The sequence below is a fragment of the Epinephelus fuscoguttatus genome, linkage group LG7 (genome assembly GCF_011397635.1).
Source record: "Epinephelus fuscoguttatus linkage group LG7, E.fuscoguttatus.final_Chr_v1".
Classification (NCBI taxonomy): domain Eukaryota; kingdom Metazoa; phylum Chordata; class Actinopteri; order Perciformes; family Serranidae; genus Epinephelus; species Epinephelus fuscoguttatus.
In genome coordinates, this window is record NC_064758.1 from 13,154,339 (window position 1) to 13,175,745 (window position 21,407).

The 21,407-nt window shown below is 41.0% G+C and overlaps 2 protein-coding genes across 3 annotated transcripts; both read right to left on the bottom strand.

Annotated features, from left to right (window-relative positions):
* Window positions 1-7,752: 7,752 nt before the first annotated feature.
* tmem106c (transmembrane protein 106C) lies at window positions 7,753-16,522 on the bottom strand. 2 transcript variants are annotated; one of them, XM_049581319.1, is made up of 8 exons: window positions 16,468-16,522; window positions 14,761-15,032; window positions 12,562-12,625; window positions 12,238-12,397; window positions 11,948-12,088; window positions 11,328-11,377; window positions 10,613-10,666; window positions 7,753-9,403 (listed from the first exon to the last, which is right to left on the bottom strand). In XM_049581319.1, exons 2-8 carry the CDS (start codon window positions 14,972-14,974, stop codon window positions 9,274-9,276), a joined length of 813 nt encoding a protein of 270 aa, XP_049437276.1. In that variant the 5' UTR covers window positions 14,975-15,032; window positions 16,468-16,522; the 3' UTR covers window positions 7,753-9,273. The 2 variants fall into 2 exon arrangements, with proteins under 2 accessions (XP_049437276.1, XP_049437277.1); XM_049581320.1 differs by lacking the exon at window positions 16,468-16,522 and adding an exon at window positions 15,316-15,445.
* Window positions 16,523-17,029: 507 nt separating this feature from the next.
* Window positions 17,030-19,981, bottom strand: LOC125891802 (PTB domain-containing engulfment adapter protein 1-like). The gene is made up of 7 exons (XM_049581321.1): window positions 19,901-19,981; window positions 19,738-19,820; window positions 19,536-19,607; window positions 18,333-18,431; window positions 18,088-18,225; window positions 17,877-17,981; window positions 17,030-17,635 (listed from the first exon to the last, which is right to left on the bottom strand). The coding sequence occupies exons 2-7, from the start codon at window positions 19,783-19,785 to the stop codon at window positions 17,561-17,563; spliced, it is 537 nt and encodes a 178-aa protein (XP_049437278.1). The 5' UTR covers window positions 19,786-19,820; window positions 19,901-19,981; the 3' UTR covers window positions 17,030-17,560.
* Between the last annotated feature and the right edge of the window lie 1,426 nt (window positions 19,982-21,407).

Sequence of the window (21,407 nt, forward strand, 5' to 3'; positions counted from 1 at the left end):
CTCCCATCCTCTGGAACTCACTCCCCAAATCCATCCAAGACTCCCCCTCTCTCTCCATATTCAAAAAAATCACTCAAGCCTCACCTGTTTAACGCTGCTTTTATTAAATCGCTGACAGTTTCTTCTCCTCATCCCTTATTTGTTCTCTTGTTTGTTCCTTGCCTTTTTTTGTTGTTGTTTTGTCCCTGAATTTGTAAATCTTCTCTGAGTGCATTGGAACACCCATCCAGTGTCATCAACTATAATGGAAAAAGTAAAATGTAAATAAAAAGCCCTGGTGCAAGACGCTACCGAGGGCTGTGTTAGCCTCGCCAGACGGAAAGGCTGCATGGGGCTTTACCCAATCACTGGTAAACACATCCACCACCATCAACTATTACTCAAAAGTAAAATGTAATTAACCAGCTCTGGCGCAAGGCGCTACCAAGGGCTGTGTTAGCCTCGCCAGACACACCAGGCACAAAGGTTTCCCAATCACTGGTAAATGCATCCAGCAATATCAACGATAATTAAAGAGTAAAATGTAAATAAAAAGCCCTGGTGCAAGATGCTACCGAGGGCGGTGCTAGCCTTGCCAGACGCAAAGGCTGCATGGGCCTTTATCAGTCCTTCCAGACACAAAGGTTTCCCAATCAGGGCCGTCAGTCTTCATCGGAGTCGCTGTCATCGGGCCTCCTCAGGTACTGGAAAGAACTCGGCCAATATCTTCTGGGCATGGAGGAGCTGGAGCCGGAAGTGGAGGGTGCAGAGTTCCTGTAGTCCTCTTCTCCGCTTCTGTGTGTGGAGGAGCTGTGGCCTGAAGTGGAGGGTCTTGGCTCTTCATCACAGTCCTCACAGGTCTTCCTCTGCCTCTTCCCACTTACCTGAGGTGTATCGCTGTCCTCCCTGCTTCTCTTTGTGGCAGAGCTGAGGCCTGAAGTGGAGGGTCTTGGCTCACAGTCGCAGTCCTCACAGATCCACCTTTGCCTCTTCACACTTACCTGAAGTGTGTCGCTGTCCTCCCTGCTTCTCTTGGAGGATGAGCTGAGGCCGGAGGTTGGGGAAGCAGAGTCTTCAGACCGAGGAGAGGCTGGTGGCAGATCTTCAGGACGCTCCACTGGCTGTGCAGGAAGCTCCTCTTCATCCTCTACGTCCTCCTCTTCCTCCTCGCTCATGGACCCGTACCCGGAATCTTCTTCACTCTCCAGGGCTCTCCAGTCCTCATCGTCAAAGTCTTCCTCGTCAGTGTCTTCAATGTCAGTGTCTTCATCGTTGTCCTCTTCAGCCTCAGCCTCATCCTCTTCATCAGAGGAAACTAGGGGAATGAAGGCATCTAACCGTACATCACCTACCTGAAACTCACCTTCATCATCATCATCGTTGAAGATCCAGATGACTTCAGGGAAGCCATCTGCCGGGCGCTCGACGACAACGGACACACCATCTGAGGCGGGGAGAAAATCAAATACTCAAATTATAATATCGGAGTGACTATTTGCACCCCAGTATAAATAAATCCTGAACTCTACCCCTCTCCCCGCTCTCTCACACACCCCAGGAGCCCCCATTGCCCTCTTCCCTTTCTTCACATCAATACACACACACACACACACACACAGACATACACACAGTACTAATGGCACTTTAAGGACTTGGACTTTTCTTGCACAAGTTTTATATTTTATATTCTTGATATTGTGCCCTCCTGTATATGTCTCTTTGTTTTTACTTATTTTTATCTTTATATTTATAAGCCTGGGCAGCTGGAGGACTGCTCCAACAGAATTTCATTGTTTTGTGCAATGACAATAAAGATTATTCTTATTCTTATTCTTATTCTTAGCCTTGGCCTCTTAGCTGGGCTATTTTCTCCCCTGTATGACGTGTGACAACAAACTTTGCATGTACAAAAAACCTAACTGACGCAGACCTCCTGTCTGTTTCTGTATACTGAAACCATTTCCCTCAGTGGAAACAAAGCTTGTATTTACTCTTATTTCACAGATAAGAAACTATAAATCGTGAAGAAAGTAAAGCCTCCACTAAAATAGCATTTTAAGTCTTGTGTGTGACTTATCCTTCAGGGATTTATACTTCGGGATTTATAGGTTTCATATGAGCAGAGGAAATCTCCACTTGTCACTAGGCTAATTTATACAATGTAAAATGGCAAAGGCTTGTGCTAATAACGTTAGCATTTTGTATTTGTTTTGGAAAACCTGTTTAGTATGACAGTTGTTTTGTCGGTAAATCTTTTGAGTTGTAATGGAGCCAAGTTGTGTGTCGTCACCTTTGTTAAATGTTGCTGTCGTCCCTGGCATTATATGAAAGAGGAAAACATTGCCGGCCACCAGGCTAATCTATACAATGTAAAATGCCATAGACTTGTGCTAGTACGTTAGCATGCTATTTGTGGGGAAAATGTGTCCAGATAAAGACAAGTGTTTGTCTGTGAATGCTTCAAGTTATAGTGAAGCTGATTTGTGTACTTGTTTTTCAAATCGTCTCTATTAAGCCATATTTAATGTGTTCTAAATCATCTAAACTTTACAGCACTTCACAGAAACCTCCACCGCTGACTAGTGTTTTGGAGGTGTAACTGCAGAGTGACACAGACACACCACTGCAGAAGTAAAAATGCTCACAACGGCATGGGTCATGGCGCGTATGGTCTATGCACAACCATAAATCCGCTTAAAGAAAAGACACTTGGCATGGTTGCATTGCATTGCACTTCTAACAGTAATATCAAATACTGTGCAGCTCAGCCTCCAGTTTGAACAGATGACAGCATGACAATCAATTAATGCTGCATTATATAGCATCAAATAAAGCTGCAGCAACAATGTGATCAATCCACATCACTTCAGTGATGACAAAACGCCCCATGGTTTGCAATAAACAGCGCAAATGTATTTCACATGCGTCACACTACATGCGTCATCACGTACAGTGCACCATGGCTACATAAATCCAAAAAATACCTCAGTGAGCTCTGTGCAGACCCAACTACAAGTTTCAAACACAATACCATACTAACGAGCGAAGCGCATTTCAATATTAAATAATGAAAATATGTGTATTTAATATGATATAGCCTACTTTGACACTAAGAGAACCAGATACAAAATGCTTCAACAATCAAAACAAACGAACTCAGGACACCGTGCCCTGGTCTGATTACACCTGTGCGTCCTCACGTCCTCACGTTCGCTCCTAATAGTGCCATCGTTGCCATGGCGCACAACATGATAACATTTTTTTATATTTTTTAAAATTCGACCCGGTCGCCATCTTTTTTAGTAGTAGAACTGATCACACATTGTCAAATGTTGATATTTTGATACCCTCAAATAAGCAGTGTTTTCAAATCACTACATTAATTATTAACACATTCCGCACCTGTCCCTGTAGATTTAACACATCCTGTCCCTCAAAAACATCAACTTACTCGACAAACCGTGCATTAATGTGATAACTAGAATGTGATCAGTACAAATTAGTGTCTGTTTTCACCAAATCTGGAGTTTCTGACGGACCTAATAACATGCTGTGAACTGTTCAACTTTTAAACCCAAACACTGACACTAATTTCTTCACTGATAAACCCTTTAACAATTTCAGAGGTCGTGTCAACCAGTAAAATGCTAAAATAAATCTACAAGTTGTCTTACCTGGTAGCTGTAAGTCCCTGGGGGCCATCTTCGGGTTTTCCACAAAGTTGAGTGGTCCGAAAGGTTGAAAAGTGTTTTCCAAAAACTTCTGCTTTCTGCTCAAATCTCAGAGTGTAATCTTTCCACAGGTTGGTTCTGGTCCAAATCCAAGTGCAAAGTGAGAGATCACAATGATCTGAAGGCCTTATAAACGTGACCTCGGCCGGGTCACCGTTCTGTTTCTATGACATCTGATGTCATAGAAACAACGCGCGTGCGAGTGACAGAGACAGAAAGACTGGCACTATTCAGTTAGGCCTATATTTTCACATTTGTTCATATCTCAATTTTACTTTCAGGCTACTTGTCTCTGATTTTCATTAGCATTTCTCTTTCTTTATTTATACTCTTTAGTCCTTTCCACACCTTCAAAGCCCTCCATAACCAGTCCCCATCTTACCTCACTGACCTGTTGCACCGTCACACCCCCTCTGCAGTCTCCGCTCCTCTGATGCAAATCTCCTCTCTCTACCACACAGGACCAAGCACAAAACCTGAGGGGATACAGCCTTCTCCACTGCTGCCCCCTCCCTCTGATACTCTCTCCCCCAACACATCCCTAACTGTTTTCAACTCCTTCAAATCTTTGCTCAAAACCCACCTGTTCAGGCTTGCATTCAATACCCATACTTGCTCTAAACTGTGTTTTACTGCTCTTATGTTGTTGTTTTTAATTTGTTCTTTCTGTTTTTTGTAAAGTGTCTTTGAGTGTTTTAAAAAGCGCTATACAAATAAAATGTATTATTATTATTATTATTATTATTATTATTATTATTAAACATCTATCCTTGTAGCTTCATCTATGATCTGCACCCCAATGTCCTGAGCCCATGTTTGTAAGATTGCACAGTTCACTTTGCTGGACTTGTACAGGGTGTCATAACATCGCCTTACTGTAAACTTATTGCTTTGCCTTTTATTAAACTGTAAAAACCTTTTAACTTTTTGGAACCTAAAAAAATGTGTTTTAGGTAGTTTATGTTTCAATTAGTTGGTCAAATGACATCATACTGTCTCTTTCAAATAAGTTTTTCAAAATTGTAATAGCTGCATTTTTCTGCATAGAAATCTCTGGAGGATTTTTTTTTTTTTTGTATTTGAGTGATTGGTGATAAAACATCAGTTCTTTTATTCCCATTTCCTAATCATATCCTGATGCTTTAGTCGATTTAACAATTAAATTACCACCTGTAATCTCTAATTCTTTCCAATTCAAAATAAATAGGAGACTAGCCAGTGTTAATGGTTTACTCAGACTGAATACTTTAATATCTAACCAGACTAAGAATCTGGATCATTTCATTCCCAATCTACCAGACACTGAAAACAGGGGTGGGGCTTCCATGGTGACACCTAGAACTGTTTGTTCTGGTTATTCTGCATATTGTTTCTTACACAAAGCACTGAGGTGTTTATTAAACAGAGCTGAGCTCTAACTACTGGGTAAGAGTGTAAGATACGGCAGTTCATTGTGGGAATTTATTGTGTTGCTTATTCTGTTAAGACTTCTTGTTTACAACATAGAGTGGATTATTGATTGATTCTAATTTCAATGTTGACACTGACAGTGGAAAATGAAAAGTTCATAGGCATCTAGGGGAGAGGTTTAATGCGGCCAACAAAAGCAAGATGAAGACATAAACAGTGTGTAACTGTGCAATCTAAAGAAAGTAGTTGTTTGTACCTAACGGTCAAAATATTGAAGAGAGACATCAGTGGTAGCCTTCATTTTTGTTACTTTTGGGTGCTTGCCTGACCTCAGTAGGTAATTTTTTAATTTCTAACATGAGGGATGAACCATTATCTGTGACCATCCTCAGTGTGGATTTGAGTAGGTATGTTTGCTCAACTGGATTTGAACTGCCCATGGGATTTGTAGAACATGCCATGTAAAATTACTTTTCTGACTCTTCGACTCTTCTTTGACTGTTGTCTCTCGTCTTTACTCTGTGTGTGTGTGTGTGTGTGTGTGTGTGTGTGTGTGTGTGTGTATCTCACTCACTTTTTTTTAAAGATATTTTTTGGGCATTTTTAAGCCTTTAATTGATAGGACAGATGAGCGTGAAGGGGGCCGCAGGCTGGAGTCGAACCCGGGCCGCTGCGGCAACAGCCTTGTACATGGGGCACCTGCTCTACTACTAAGGCTCTGTATCTCACTCACTTGAGACAAAACGCTTATCAGAATGCACAGATTTGACTGGCTAAGAAGAATCACGAAAGATGATTTAACACCTGCAACTGGTCTGTGAGTTTCGTAGTTGCTTAAACAGTGTTCCAAAGATGCGCTGATTCAAAAAGAAAATCTCTGTTAATATTAAATAATTCTCAGTGGTTTATTGATGATAGGTCTGGGTCTGGATAGGACAGCGTCTGGGTCTGGAACTGAGAGATGGAGAGGGATGGAAGGTTAACAAGGGGGATGCAGTTAGGTCATTTTGCTGACAAAGGAGCGTCCACTTCTTATCTCTCTTCAGATCGCCTCATGGTCAAATAAAAGCCAAAGGGAACATAAAGCCCAGTCTTGTTACAGAAAATCATAATGTTAAGAATTGGGTTTTACATTTCTCATTGTTGACTTTTCTACAAACTTTCAAGAGAGAACTGCGATGCAAGTATTGATTTTTTTTCCCCCCACCCAGTCTTTATACTGAAAAAAAAGTATTTTTTATGCCGTCGTGCCAGTGATAGCTGTGGAGGCATTATTTACATTCCATTCTCATGAACCCAGTAGCTCAAGAATACCGTGAGGGAATCTCTTCAAATTTGGCACAAATGTCCCCTTGGACTCAATGATGACCTATTTAGATTTTGGTAGTCAAGGGTCAAAAGTCAAGGGGACTGTGACCTCGCATCCATCTCAGTCTCGTGAACATGATATCTCAAGAACGCCATGAGGAAATATCCTCCAATTTTGCACAAACGTCCAAAATGTCACTAGAGATTTTGGCCATAACTCAGGAATTCATATGACAAACTATGACAAATTTCACACAAACACCTCACAGAATAAAATGATGCAGTGATGCCATTATATGTCCAAAAGGTCAAAGGTCAAACTTTAGTGTGACATCATAATCTTTGCAAAAACATTTTTCTGGCCATTATTCAACGTCATATCTCACGAACAAAAGGGGAGACATTTGGTCAGGTACTGAATTGGTGACACTAATCTTGAGTGCCAAACTTGAAACTGTGCTCATTGTATAGATTGCCTTTGCTGCTGGAAGAAGATGTGTGTGAAGCATCCACACTTTAGAATACATGGCTTTCATCATCTTTATTTAAATTATTGTTTGCTGTCATGGTTACATGTAAGTCTGAATTAACATGGATACAAACTGTAACTGAAACTTGACTGGCATACAACCGCAAGGCAATAATTCTAGTTTACAACAGGGAATTACATCATTGCCATTTTAACCTTTGCATTGTGGGTAATTCCTCTGATCAAAATCAATTCAAAAGAAATAGATTTGTTATGAAACATCTTATCCATAGATAAATCATATTTTTTCCTTTTTAGAATAATCAACTCTTCTGTTTTTTGACAAAACTCTTCATTGCAATTAAACACATAAATTGCATTTTAGTGAATATCACTGCATATCACAAATCAGAGTTTCTGAAGCTTCCATTCACTCTGTACGATTGACAGGAACAACTATCATCGGCCCCAGGTTTGAACCATATTCATTATTACAAGGATTAAAGTATGGTGCAGTTTTTCAGTACACACACACACACACTCAGTAAACGAGTGAATGAGTGTTGCGGTCTGTACAACATAGAAAGAAACTGCATTTGTGCCAAATTTGAATGCATTTCCTCAAGCTGTTCCTGAGATAAAGCCTTCACAAGAATGGGATGAATGTGAGGTCACAGTGAATTTTAACAACCAAATTCTAATTCATTGCAGAGTGGATATTTATGACAAATCTGAAGAAAAATGTCCTCAAGGAGCACTGAAATGGGACTGATAGGTGGACGCCCTAAAAAACATAATGCCCCATTGTCACAGTTTCGTCAGCCCTGAGGCATAAGAAGACTCTGAAACAAAATATACTGGTTCATAATTAGTTTTATTTAATCACACGTCCCTTTAATATTTCGTTTAGCAAGACAATATATACTGAATTTAAAAAAAAACCCAAACTAGTAAAACCTTTCATTCAAAATTTACAAACAACTGTCCCTTTAAAAATGAAGTGAAATGTGAAATCAACCTTATCACACACGTCTGTAGAGAACAGATGGGGGAGGAGCTGATTAAAACACACAGATGAAGGATAAGGCAGAGGAAGTCACAGTGTAGGTCTACTACAGTCTGACAAACACACATGATATTTAAATGCTGTTTGCTGTTGCACATCTGGATTTTTAAGGCCCCAGTGGACAGGATGGTGCATACAGATGTTTAACAGCACTTATTACATTTCTCTTTCAGTGTCTCAGCCAGGAGTGTGAACAATACAGACCTTTGGACCTGACTGACTCTGTAACTAACTCCACAGTGACCTAGTTAATATCAACCCATGAGCTTTACTGATACTTGAAGAAACCCTGGTCTGAGAACAGTATTCCTCTTTATGACACTTCTTTGGATGAAATACCCTGAATCTAAAATCAGTGTGCTTAGTCTTGTTGCGATGAGAGCTACCAAAAATAACTTATCGGTTCATTTAAAACATCTGCGACATGTTAAACGTGTCAATGCCATTCCCAACTTCAGCAACAGTTAAATAACACAGGAAAAAGCAATATGTTCAACAGTTTGTCCTAGTTTCAAGGTGCAAAAACACTCGTTAAATTATCCCTCAAAATAGAAAACAGCATGCCAGCTACTTCACTTCTCCTTTTCGTGAAGTCAGCTGCCTTCAGTCCGACACAGTGTTACAAAACCAAAAGTCATTCAAGCTACGCTGAAGAATGCTGAAGAAAGCTCGCCTGATGTTACATCAGCAGTTGACACAGACAGAGCTCTGCAGCGTTAATTAAAGCGAGAGCAAAATAGAATGCTATCGCTGCTCTGGCACGTCGCTGTCATTGTGAGCTTGGAATGTCGGCCATTCCCCTCACAGAGAAAAGCCTTCTCTGACATTTGTCTCGAGTCCGAAATCTGGAGCCGCCGAGCGCTCGTTGGGAATGACTCATTTAATTTGTCACTCCGTTCTCACCAGTAGAACATGTGACTCGTTCTGTCAGCAAGTTTGACATAGCAAGACTGCCTTTTTAGACTTGGATTTTAGTCGTGATGAGTTGAGGCTATCATCAGGCCCAAAGTACAAACCATAAGTGGCTGCTCAGGCAACAAATTCTCTGCACAACAACAACTGCAACAAAACCTTTATCTGCTGCCAATAAAGACCAATGTGCAGTTAAAAAAAAATAGCTGTTGCCTTTTTCCTGTCTGTTCTCCAGCTTCGTCATCCAAAGGCACGAGTGAACAGCTAAGTATGTTCCCTGTTCTGTGTCAGCTTACAGGAAAGCACCATTTGGTATTTTGCTGGTGGTCATGTCGGCAAAATCCTGGAGTGTGCGCTGACATCTCCGTCACCTCGTCCAGAGAAGTGGTGTGTTCCTCTCACAGCAGAGCGGTGCTGTGATGGGCAGAGGAGAGGTGCCGTGTGCTGTTGGAGCCACAGTCTATGTAGCGATAGGCCTCCAGGCTGTTCTGGGATGTTCGCACCATGTATGAGGTTTTCACCGAGGTTCTGAAAACAAGCAAGAACTTTATCAATTTATATTTCTCACAATAAATTAGCTCCAGACAGGATGCATGATCAGGGAAGAGTGCACCAGCAGAGAGAATGCTTCAGGTCATTTACAGAAGATGAAATTATGGTTATTATGTCTGAACTTGAACTACAAAGCCACAATAATAAGTCTGTTAAGTGTTTATGTAACTATCAGAGGCAATAACCCTGCGGAAGTGGCTTATGTGGCAACATCATCTCTCCCTGTTACTTTGCATGATAAACACAGCTGCATCATGACTGTAGGCTGATAAGCAAAAGGTTATGACAGTGCGGTAGTGGAGAGTAACGAAGTACAATTACTCAAGTATTGTACCTAAACACATTTTTGAAGAACATGTTTTTTTACTTAAGCACTTCTATTGTAGTACATTTTAGAGGAATATTGTGTGTTTACTCCACTATATTTATCTGACTGCTTTAGGAACATTGCAGATTTTGCAAATAATTTTCTTCTGAAAAATATTGCTCCTAAAATGTAGGATGCGGAGTTTTGTATCTTTTTTTTTTTTTTTAATCTGGAATTGAGTCCTTTAAGATTTCTTTTAATATAAAGGGTACAAAATGTGTGATCGACTGTTTGAAAACAACTTTTTCATTATTCTGGCACTGTGACCTGCCATATTCTATCACTTTTCTACATTTAAAAATATATTGTTGTCTACAATATTTTAAGATAGGTTCATCTAAATTCAAAACAGGTTGAAGTTTTTCATCATTAAATAGCCCCTAACTTTTTAAAGTAGTCAACAAGTATTGAACTTTTACTTTTACTGCTTTAAGTATACAGTATTTTGCTGCCAGTTGTTCTGTGCTTGTAATGGGGTATTTAACACTTTTGTATCAGTATTTTTACTTAAGTACAGGATCTTAGTGCTGCAACAATTAGACAATTAATTAATTCTGTCAAAAGAAAAATAATTACTACCTATTCTGATCATTTATGAATTGTTGCAGTCATTTTCCAAGCACAAATGTCAAGCACCTGCTGGTTCCAGCTCCTTAATTGTGAGAATTTGCTGCTTTTCTTTGTTATTTATGGCAATAAATGAAGAATCATTGGGTTTTGGACTGTTGGTTGGCAATTTAAAGATGTCTTTTTAGGCTCTGGGAGATTTTAATGAGCATTTTTCGCAATGTTTTTGAGGTAGGTAAAGAGATACTTACTGCATATATACAACAATGTTGTGGACCTTAATGCTGGGCATGGTGCAGAAGGCACTGAAAAAGAAAAGGGTTAGATTGTTAAACTGGAATACAGAGCTGGATCATTATTCCACTCATTTTCTCTGAGTCATTCAAATGCAGCTTTATTGCCATAGAGTTAAAGGGGCATTCCACACACTTGTCGCATCAAATTCAGTTCGCCCATCTTGTACAAATGGGTAGGCGTTTCTACAAAAGATGCTATTGTGTTGCATAATAAGAAATGTAGGATCTGGTGTGGAACTTGACCCATACGTAGTACTTAAGGCCAAGACATCAAACCGAACTAGCAGCAACCAAAACTAACTGTTCCTTCTCCTCACATCGCCTGTGTCTCGGCTAAGGGTTACACATAAACATCACAAGGACTACAGCCAACGGCCAATCAGCACGTATGTTCTGCACTTGCATGAGAGGAAATAGCTCTCCATAGCAGCAGGCGGCAACAGTCTGTATTTGTCATTTAAAAAGGGAAACTCACAGACCGACAGGACAGGCTAGTTGGCCAAGTCTCCCTTCTTTATGGAAGTCTACATTTAAAACCTCAGAGTACCCCTTTAGGCCAATGAGACCTTACTGCTCAAAGCAGACTTTATGGCGAAAAAATGTTACATTTCTACATGACACTGACAAGCTGTTTGGACAGTTTCAGATGAGTTGAGGCAGAGACACTTACTAGACGTAGGGTGCACTGCTTCCAATCTCCACACTGACTGTGTAGTTCACCTGCAGGAGACAGATACTTTATTCAACATCAGAGCTCAACATGTTGATATCTAGAGCTGATGAGGATGCGGATGTTCATTGTAATCAACAGTGTGGAGGAACAAGATACAACAGGCTTTGGCTACACAGCAAATACTGTGTAAAACTGTTTGTGGTGAGATTAGGTCATTGTTAGTAACAGATTAACATTAGCCTTATTATTTCAGTGTACAGTCGCTGACAGTGTGTGTTGTTCTTGCACTATTGTCTCCACGTATTAAACCCTTAAGCAGGAGTTTGTGCAGTAAAGTCACGAGCTTGTATGCATAACAGTTTATCAAGCAGAGACCACATCCTGAAGCAGGTACTCCCACATCACATTTACAGTGATGACAGCTTTGTTTGCGTACTGAACTTTGTACCAGGATGCAGTGGCCCAACCAGTGATGGTGTTTATTATGTACACAAAACTATATCTACTAAGATATAAAACAAACATTGCATTTTAAAATATATATAAGCCTCTTACATGACTCACATTGTCTGCAGGTTGTGTTTTTTACTGAAATGTGATGTCTGTTTCTGCTTTACCTGTCTCTGACTCAGCGGCAGGATGTTGGTGACGTTGTTTAGCTGCTGAGTGCCGATCACCGTCTTCATGTAAAGGACCTGGCAGTTCACACTCTGCACCAGCACGGAGAAGAAGTTTGGGTTGCTGAGGTTCAGAGTGCTCTGGCAAATAGAAAGTAATAGGAGAAAGTACACAGGGAAATAAACAAGAGGGAAAATCCACAAAAGGATACTGCAGTAACACTGTCTTGGATTACAGGTTAAAATTCAGCATAAAAACTACAATTTTCATGAAGTGAGATTAAACCTACCGTCATGTTCATTTGAACCTTCGTGTTGGTGTGGTCAAAGCGCACCGTCACCGAGTGTATCCCATCATCCACCACAATCACGGAGCGAGGGAAGAGGAAGAAGGCCACAAGCGAAGACGCCAGGAGGCACAACACAACTGACAGGACCACATACAGCTTCCTACGATACAAAAAATAAATGTACTCTCTGTGTGCACAATACATACACACCAACGCTTGTTCACACCTGGATCCATTTTTTGAATGGCATTAGTGGAACAAAAATAAATGTAAAGTGGACACAGAAATACAATCTTTTCAGGCACACTAATTTTGGTTACTTACGTTCTTTGGGGGCGCAGCCTTTGGTCGCTGTATGGGATCAATGCAACCAGTTCATTCACTTGATCTATCAGGGAAGCGATAACAAGCCTTTTAACCTATTGATCAGTGTTTCCCCATGACATGTATTTTTAGACGGCAAAACCTCTGAAATTGCATAATGACAGCCTCTTCCTTATCTTAAAAAAAACACAACACACGTAAGGCTATGCTTGAAGAAGTTTTTGTTTGCTCATCAGTTTCACTAAGCAACATCGCTTGAGGCTCTTCAATATCCGTTTCACAACACAGAAACATGCGGACATTTATCTGGTGCTATTTACTGTATGAGGCATTTGGATATAATGTCACTGCATGCATGAGGAGCTAATGCACACAAACTGCAGAACTAAAAAAGTTTCAACACATCTGAGACTGAATTGTAAGACCAGAAATTGAAAAGGAAATTACATTTACTCAAACTGTGACAACATTAAATACCCTTTAGGGCTTTGTCTTAGTTCATTTTCCAAACTTTTTACCAGGACAGAGTCCATCTTCAGTAAGTTACAGGGACAGTTCACCCAAAAATTAACAATACATATTTCTCCTCTCACCCATAGTGTTATTTATCAATCTAGATTGTTTTGGTGTGAGTTGTCGAGTGTTGGAGATATCAGCCATAGAAATGTCTGCCTTCTCTCCAATATAATGCAACTAAATGGGCTGACAAAATACATTTGAAAAACTCAAAAGCAATGTCTCTTTCCAGAGATCATGACTCAGATATTCAAGATCATCTACAGACATTGTTGTGAGCAGTTTCATGTAGGAACTATTTATTTTCTGCTAAACAATACCCGCCAACCAATCACCGCACAGAATCACCGCAAACTGTGCTTCCACTCCTAGCTCACCTAGCACCACTGAGCTAGCTAACGATACAGCCAGAGACTGCTGATGAACCAAAATGGCCCACTTTAGATTTATTTCCTGTCTGTGTCACACGAGTTTCACCACTGTCCTGCCCCTTTAGGAGACTAGCAGCGGTCCTGAGTCCATTCATTATAATGGGAGAAGTGAACTTGAGTACATATTGTGACCGTTCCCTTCGCTCCATTGTCACTGAAGTAAATATTGGACCCATTTTTCACAAGCCCCACCCCTTCTAGACATCCAGACACTGAAATCGCATTTCAGATAAACAAATCAGGAGAAAATTAACTTTGTAGGGAGACATGTCTCTGCTTTAGCAAAATACTCTCAAAAGATCTGGGGTCTCATTTAAAAACATTGTGTACGCACAAAACAAGGCCTAAAACAGGGATACACCACTTGACCTATGCCTACAACATTTTGGAAACAGGAAATTGGCGACACAGATGGTGAGGAGGAAGCCTGATTGTAGAAACTCATATCTTTTTGGCACAAGCCTTTTTTGGATTTTGTCTGTAAGTACATTTTTAGTATGTATCCTATACATTCTTTTATTAATGAAACCCCAGGTGACAAGTGACGCTGATATCAGACTGGCAGATAAAAACAAGCAGCAAAATAAGCATCAAACATTGAATTTGTACTGTATAGTGTTGTGTTGTTTTGAATCTGATTTCATCCATCTACCCAACATTTACTACACTTCCAAAGGAGGTGGGAGTTTGCAGCAAAGAGACAACCCCACCCACTTAGGAGACAGGAAGTAAAGTAGTAGTATACCCTTTGCTTCCATTGGCACAGTAATGGGGTATCCTCTGTTATAGAGTATCCTTGTCACAGCTCAGTCAAGGAGAATGCCACTAATATTTACATACTGTGATGTCAAGAGCATGAGCATCACATCAATGAGTAGATGCACGCTTCCTTTTGCCCAGTGATTCAATTGGCGGGTTTACTTAGGTAGAAAAAAAAGTTCCTGAGTGAAACTGCTCACAACAAGGTCTATGTATTATCTTGAGTAACCAGGTCATGATTTCTGGGAAGAGACATTGATGTTGTGTTTTTTTTCCTAATGTAATTTTTCAGCTGTTTGAGCACCACAAGCTGAGTGCCATATAGTTTCATTATATTGGAGAGAAGGCAGACATCTCTATGGCCGATATCTCCAGAACTCGGCAACTCACACCAAAACTTTCTAGACAGATAAATACCACTAAGGGTAAGAGGACTAATGTGTATTTTTATATTTTCAGGTGAACTGTCCCTTTAAGTATTAACGCCACTCACCTGAGGGTATCCGCCCCGAGCCTTGGCATGTCGGACACGTTATGCTGTCCCTGCCGGTGAACTCCACGTAGGGGAACTGAGCTATGTCCTCCCGCCTGACGTGCCCATCCAGAGACTCGTTATCGGTGTCTCTGTCCTCTCCCCGCCGCACAGAGCTCTGCCTCTCCGGGAGCAGCGACAGGCTGCTCTCGCTACGAGACCACCGTGTCCCCATGATGGCTCAACTCACGTCGGGATGGTCAAGCCAGAGTTTCCCACCGACTACTGCCCGTCTGCAGGAGGGAGAGAACAAACCAGTCAGCCACGACATGTGCCAGCAGCCTGCCTCAGGACAGGTCAGCGGAACGCCTCTGTGTCAGTAATAACTGTGGCCAACTTTGTTAAATCAGCTGACAGAGTCAAAATGTAACGTTGGCAGAATTCCGTGTTGTTCAGGCGTGGCGTCCCGGAGCTAGCTTGTTTGCTAACAGAGGTGTGCTACATGTTAGCTGCTAGTTCACAGTGACTGCAGCCGTCTGTAACAAAAGTTAGCTTAGTTACACAAACTTCACTCACCTTTTACACCAAAATAACTAAACGCCGCCATCATAAAGTTGGATTTACTCCAGCGCACACTGTGTGCCTTCTGTCACTGCAGGCTATACCTTCATGTTGTGTTGCATTCAAGGACCCTGCGTAACTTCTTCCTTTCTTATAGGTTATAGGGGAGACTGGGGACGGTTGCAACACTCTTTGCATTTCTCTCAGTCACTCAGAGACTATTTGGTCTGGACTAACTACATTTTTATACATTAAACTTGCATCTATCTGATATTAAACCATTTAAACATGATTACATATCACTTATTGTTCACAATATTTATTTGAATGTAAGACGTCAGACATTCCAACTGATCCCAACCAAAGGGACAGTTGCAACATGTTAAAAATATACTAATTTAAACTAATTAAGTAGCACAATAATATTATAATATTATTTATTTCATCATAGTTTCTTTATTTAGAATTATTTATCAAAGAACATTTATCAAGTTTTGTTTGTGGGGAGCCCCTCTGTAAGTAACCCTCTTCCTCACTCTTGGAATACTAAAAATAAACAAACATTTCCACTTTAAGGTGATTTATTCAGTTTATGATAAACAATAATGGCTTACCCTGACAGCTCTCAGAAGTGCCAGTGACAGATGACCACTGGAATAGTAACTTAATTTAATTTTTTAAATTTGATATACTTTATTAATCCCTGAGGGGAAATTCAATTTTTCACTCTGTTGTCAATTCCGAAAGACACACACATGCACAAACAGGACCTATGCATGCACTAAGTGGAGAGATGTCAGAGTGGGCTGCCCATGACAGGCGCTCTGAGCAGTTGGGGGGTTCGGTGCCTTGCTCAGGGGCACCTCAGCAGTGCCCAGGAGGTGAACTGGCACCTCTCCAGCTACCAGTCCATGCGCCATGTTTTTGGTCCAGACGGGGACTTGAACAGGCGACCCTCCGGTTCCCAACCCAAGTCCCTATGGACTGAGCTACTGCCGCCCCATGTGAATATTAATTGTTTAAGTGAACAAAATAATCATAAAGATTATTGCCAACAATAAAAAGACAATAAAAATACCAACAATAGAGAAATGCGTAATTTCATTGTTGTGATTATATGTTAGAATCAATGTGTGCAGTTACAAGTTAAAAGTTAAAACTATATACCTTGCAAAGAAACAACAGCAGAACTCTCCAGGTTGACCTCAGTCTCTGGTGAGCTTGGTGAACGCTGTTTTGTTTTATCACCATGGTAACGGGTGTATGAGGAAGAGGGTCAAAGTTTAGGGTGTCATGTTAGCCTATGAGAAAGTAGTATGTCATGGAACAGTGTGTACTTTTTAACCACTTTCTGCCCTCCACACTCTGATACACTTTTCATTCTGGCCTCTTCTCATCACTTGTCAGTCCTCTGTCCTTCTGCCTGCTCCACTGTCTCTCCTTCAGGACACTGACTGCAGTGACCTGTTGGATGTTCCTATAATAAAAAAGAAATGTAGCCTACTTGTTCCAAAACTTGTTGTTATGTCCTTTGCTTCTCCCGTCATATTGACCTGTTGTTGGATGACTTATCTCTAACCCCCTCAGACAGCTGACAAGCTGATGCCTTCGACGAATTCCCCAATCCAATATCCAATAATTCAATATGACTCCTTGCTGCATCCAAGTGGTGTATTTAGCTTCAGGTGTGTTAACATATTTCAGAAGTCGAGCAATGAAATACAAGAAGCCAGGTATGCAAGTATGATTTATTGTCTAGTTGTTGTCACTGACACTAAATACATTCTTAGTCATGAGTCAGTACAAGTCACACAGCAAGAGTCTGCTGTCATATCTAATTTCATCTTCCTCTGTAGTATTTGACTTCCTTGGGTTCTTTATGAAAGTACTTTTAAGATTTCCGACACTGTGAAGGCAGCAGCTGAACGCACCCACCTAGTTCTTGGCTGCTTACTGCTGCCCTCTGCTGGTGTGTACAGCGAACGCACCTACAGTTGATTTAACATGAAAAGGGGCAATAACACAACATCAGACTGTTTTATTATCAAGATTATTATTATCGACAGTGTTTTTCACCTCCAGCAGTCATTCATATAATTCCTCCACTCTTATCTTCATTTTCTGTGTTCCACCATTTTATTGGAAGGTTTTCCTGAGGGTTAACAGTGTATAACAGGGTCAGTAGTTCATGTGTTACAAGTGTTGTGGTAAGTCTGTGTGTGTGTGTGTGTGTGTGTGTGTATAAGAGCAATAGTATATATCAGAAGGGGTTGCCAGCAGTCTGTCCTGCAAGCAGCTTCCTCAGCTCAGCATTTTCTCTTTGCAGCATTTTATTCTGGAAAAAAAAGAAAAAGATTAGGTAAGTGTTAAAAAATGCACGACTGAACATAAATATTTATAGCTAATGAGAGTTGGTATCAGTTCCCTATGAATTAAGCTCCCCATGAAGCTAAACTAAGAACCTACTTGCAAGAGATTAATATAAGTTCTGCACTATGACAAAATAAAGTGAAACACCTGAACTGAAGAGAAAAAAGTGACCCCAGCCCTGACAGTGAAAAATGCACAGTTGTAACCTTGTGTCTGAGGGCCTCCACTATCAGGTCTCGTCCTCCCCTGATGCTCTCCTCTTTTTTTGAAGCCTGGAAGGTATCCCCGATAACTGAGACCAGCACGTGAGACTGAAAAATCATATCACCAATATTAATATTAGTGATCTCCTGCTCAAATAAAAAAAACAAACCGTTAATATGTTCCTTTGGAAATGCTTAGCTGTTGAATACTCACAAACTTCTTGCTTTGGAACAGATAACAGTGGTTCATGTCTGCTGCAGGGTGTCTCGCCACAAATCCAAAGACTTTGGGTGAAGATGGCAGGACGGCACAGAAGGAAATGGTGGACAGAGGGCACGAGTACAACAAAAACTGAGGGTCGGAAAGACAACGAGAAGATAAAGAGTAACAATTCAAGGCAAAAGACATCAAATAATCGAACCATATGCATCCTTGGACTGTACGCTTTTGTCACACACCTTAGTTTTGTTTTCCAAAATGTCTATCCCACTCAGTGACAGGAAGAGGTGGACCTTGCTCTTCTTTGCTGCCTTCTCTGAGGAATATTTATCTGATGTCTAGGAAGAAGAGGGGCTGGATTACATCATGTTTGTTACTACATCTTTAAAGCCAACATATTGAGTTAAAGGGAGAGTTCATCCTGAAATCAAAACATACATATTTTTCCTCATACCTGTAGTGCTATTTATTAGTCTAGATTGTTTTGGTGTGAGCTGCTGAGTGTTGGAGATATCGGGCGTAGAGATGTCTGCCTTCTCTTGAATATAATGGAACTAGATGGCACTCAGCTTGTGGTGCTCAAAGCACCAAAAAAATACATTTGAAAAACTCAACAGCGATGTCTCTTTCTAGAAATCATGACCTGGTTACTCAAGATAATCCACAGACTTTGTTGGAAGAAGTTTCATGTAGGAACTATTTTCTGTCTGCCAACCTTGTCACTGCGCAGAAGGAAGCGTGCATCTACTCATGGATTACAGGCTCATGCTCATGACAGCATGAGATGTTAATATTAATGGCGTCCTCCTCAGCTGAGCTGTAACGTTAGCTAGCTCAGTGGAGCTAGGTGAGCTAGCAGTAGATGCACACTTCCTCCTGTGCAGTGAAACGGTTGGTGGGTGTAGTTCGTTAGTAAGAAAATAGTTCCTATATGAAACTGCTCACAACAAGGTCTGTGGATTATCTTGAGTAACCGGGTCATGATTTCTGGTGCTACAGGTAAGAGATAAAATATGTATTTTTGATTCTGGGGTAAACTGTCCCTTTAACAAGTTCAAATAGAGCTCACACAGTGGATACAAACTCTCCCACAACAATACAAGTCTTCTCACAGTGCAGAAATATCCAAGCAAGCAAGTCAACATTTTTTTTTATTTTGAAATCATAGCTTTCAAAATATTCTTGCAGGAAAAACACAACACATTGAGAAATCCACATTGCACTGTGCCAGTTTGTCTTGTGCGCACACACACACACACACACACACACACACACACACACACACACACACACACACACACAAAACCAACAACAATGGCTTTGGCTGCCACATTGGAAGAGCTACATGAACATCAGTACGGACATGATATAAAGGGAAAGACTGTTTCCCCATGGGGGGGAATAACAGCAACTAAGACAGGGTGGGAGTGGTAGCTGCTGACCTTTAGGCCCTGAGCTGCTTCAGACAGGACCTGTAGTCCATCAGGGCGGACCACCTCGACCCGGCCAAGAAACTATAGTTTAAAGAAAGAAATACACATGAAGCAAAAGGGAACATGTGTGTTTGAAACTAGGTTGAATATCATGACACGTCACAATAAGAAAAGAATGAGATTTCTGACAGTCATGAATCAGTATTTTCACCTTCACTGGAAAGGAGATCTCATTATCATCATCCGAAATGTCACTCATTTTCACACGCCTGGTGCCAAACTGAACCCTGCAGGCTACCGTAAAGACAAGTCTCAGACATTCAGAGGTACATAAATGTGTAAATCATGAAATAAATACAGTAAATTCATCTTACCTCTGCGTAAATGTACTTAAACCACACAGACTCGGCTTCTTATTGCAGGACAAACGGGTGGGTGTAAAGTCTGTTGGAGTTAATGAATAACTGTCATGTCTTCCTTATTGCTCTTTATCAGACATCCAAGGTGCCTGGAAATTTCATCAATGCATCTGATGATTCATGGAAGGCGTTCAGCACAAGGATGTGAGAATTAAAATCAATGTCGTGTATTGCATGTAACATGTTCAAGAGCTCTCAAGTTGATTTTCAGACTTGAGGCTTGCTACATGGTTTGAGAAAGAAATTCCTCCATTACAATGGTTCAGGATTGCATGACCTTAAATCGTGACATGTTTTTTGTGTCCATTGATACTGTGATTGGAGAGAGCAGTTCATTTTTTTCACTCTGTTGTAATACACACACCTGCCCTAACAGGACCTATACATGCATTAAATTAGATGTCAGAGCAAGGGTGCTACCTTGGACATGCGCCCTGACCAGTTGGAGGTTTGGTGCCTTGCTTGGGGGTGCCTCGGCAGTGCCCAGGAGGCAAACTGGCACCTCTCCAGCTACCAGTCTACACTCCATATTTGGTCTAGATGCAACCCTACAGTTCCCAACCCAAAGTCCCATGGACTGAGCTACTGTCAACTAATCAGGCTATTTTGAGCATCTTAAGTTAACCTGTTATGTCTGGACAGATGCTGTAAGAAGCAATTTCTAACATTAAAAAGGTTCAGATGTGTATGAAATTAAAGTGGACACAGACACATTTGACCCCCGCCCCACCCCAGCATTTTTCGTGTGGTATTATTGTTGGCGCCATTGGCACACAGACTACCAGATTGCTTTTTGTTTTCCCAAGAGCTGGCAAATACCACAGTTTTCACAGTTACCTCATTATTTCCACTGTCACAGCCATTTGTGCCATTATTGAAATCTACCAGGGAAAAACAAAAGCCCTGTCCTCTTTCTGTTTTGGTTGGGCAATGGTTGAGGAGCCCTATTTTTTCTGGGTGATCATACCTGGCGGCAGACTGAAATGCATACTGGTAGTTTAGTTAAAATTATTAGGAGCCCACTGGCCAACACCCTGACATCAGCTAGTCTTCCTGGGGTCCGGCAATGGAAGCAAGGCTATAAGGAACCAATCTAAACAGCGATGGTGCCATTATTCTATAGCTATTACACTGTGCAGTCAACATTTACTTCATTATGATAAGTTAAAGGATGATTTCCACTTTAAAGTAGCAGTGTGTAGGATTTGGTGGCATTTAGCAGTGAGGTTGCAGATTGCAGCCAGATGAATACCCCTACCTTCACCCCTCCCTACAGTGGCCTTCAGGTAACATAAAAACACGTAAGTCTCTCTTGATTACGTATTGGTTTGTCTGTTGTGGGCTCCTGTAGAACAACATGGTGGAGCAACATCTGTGGATTCCATGGAAGAGGACCCACTCTGTATGTAGATATAAACAGCTTATTTTGAGGTAACAAAAATACAACTGTTCTTATGTTCAG

What these genes read in the sequence shown, in the direction of transcription:
- LOC125891802 (XM_049581321.1), bottom strand. Translation starts at nt 19,785, where the DNA reads ATGAGTGACATTTCGGATGATGATAATGAGATCTCCTTTCCAGTGAAG. An exon ending in TTTTGGAAAACAAAACTAAG is followed by an intron (nt 18,226 to 18,332) that starts GTGTGTGACAAA and finishes TCCGACCCTCAG; the next exon opens with TTTTTGTTGTACTCGTGCCC. An exon ending in TGGAGGCCCTCAGACACAAG is followed by an intron (nt 17,636 to 17,876) that starts GTTACAACTGTG and finishes TTTTTTTTCCAG; the next exon opens with AATAAAATGCTGCAAAGAGA.
- tmem106c (XM_049581319.1), bottom strand. Translation starts at nt 14,974, where the DNA reads ATGGGGACACGGTGGTCTCGTAGCGAGAGCAGCCTGTCGCTGCTCCCG. An exon ending in CTCGGGGCGGATACCCTCAG is followed by an intron (nt 12,626 to 14,760) that starts GTGAGTGGCGTT and finishes CTTCCCTGATAG; the next exon opens with ATCAAGTGAATGAACTGGTT. An exon ending in AGGTTCAAATGAACATGACG is followed by an intron (nt 12,089 to 12,237) that starts GTAGGTTTAATC and finishes TCTATTTGCCAG; the next exon opens with AGCACTCTGAACCTCAGCAA.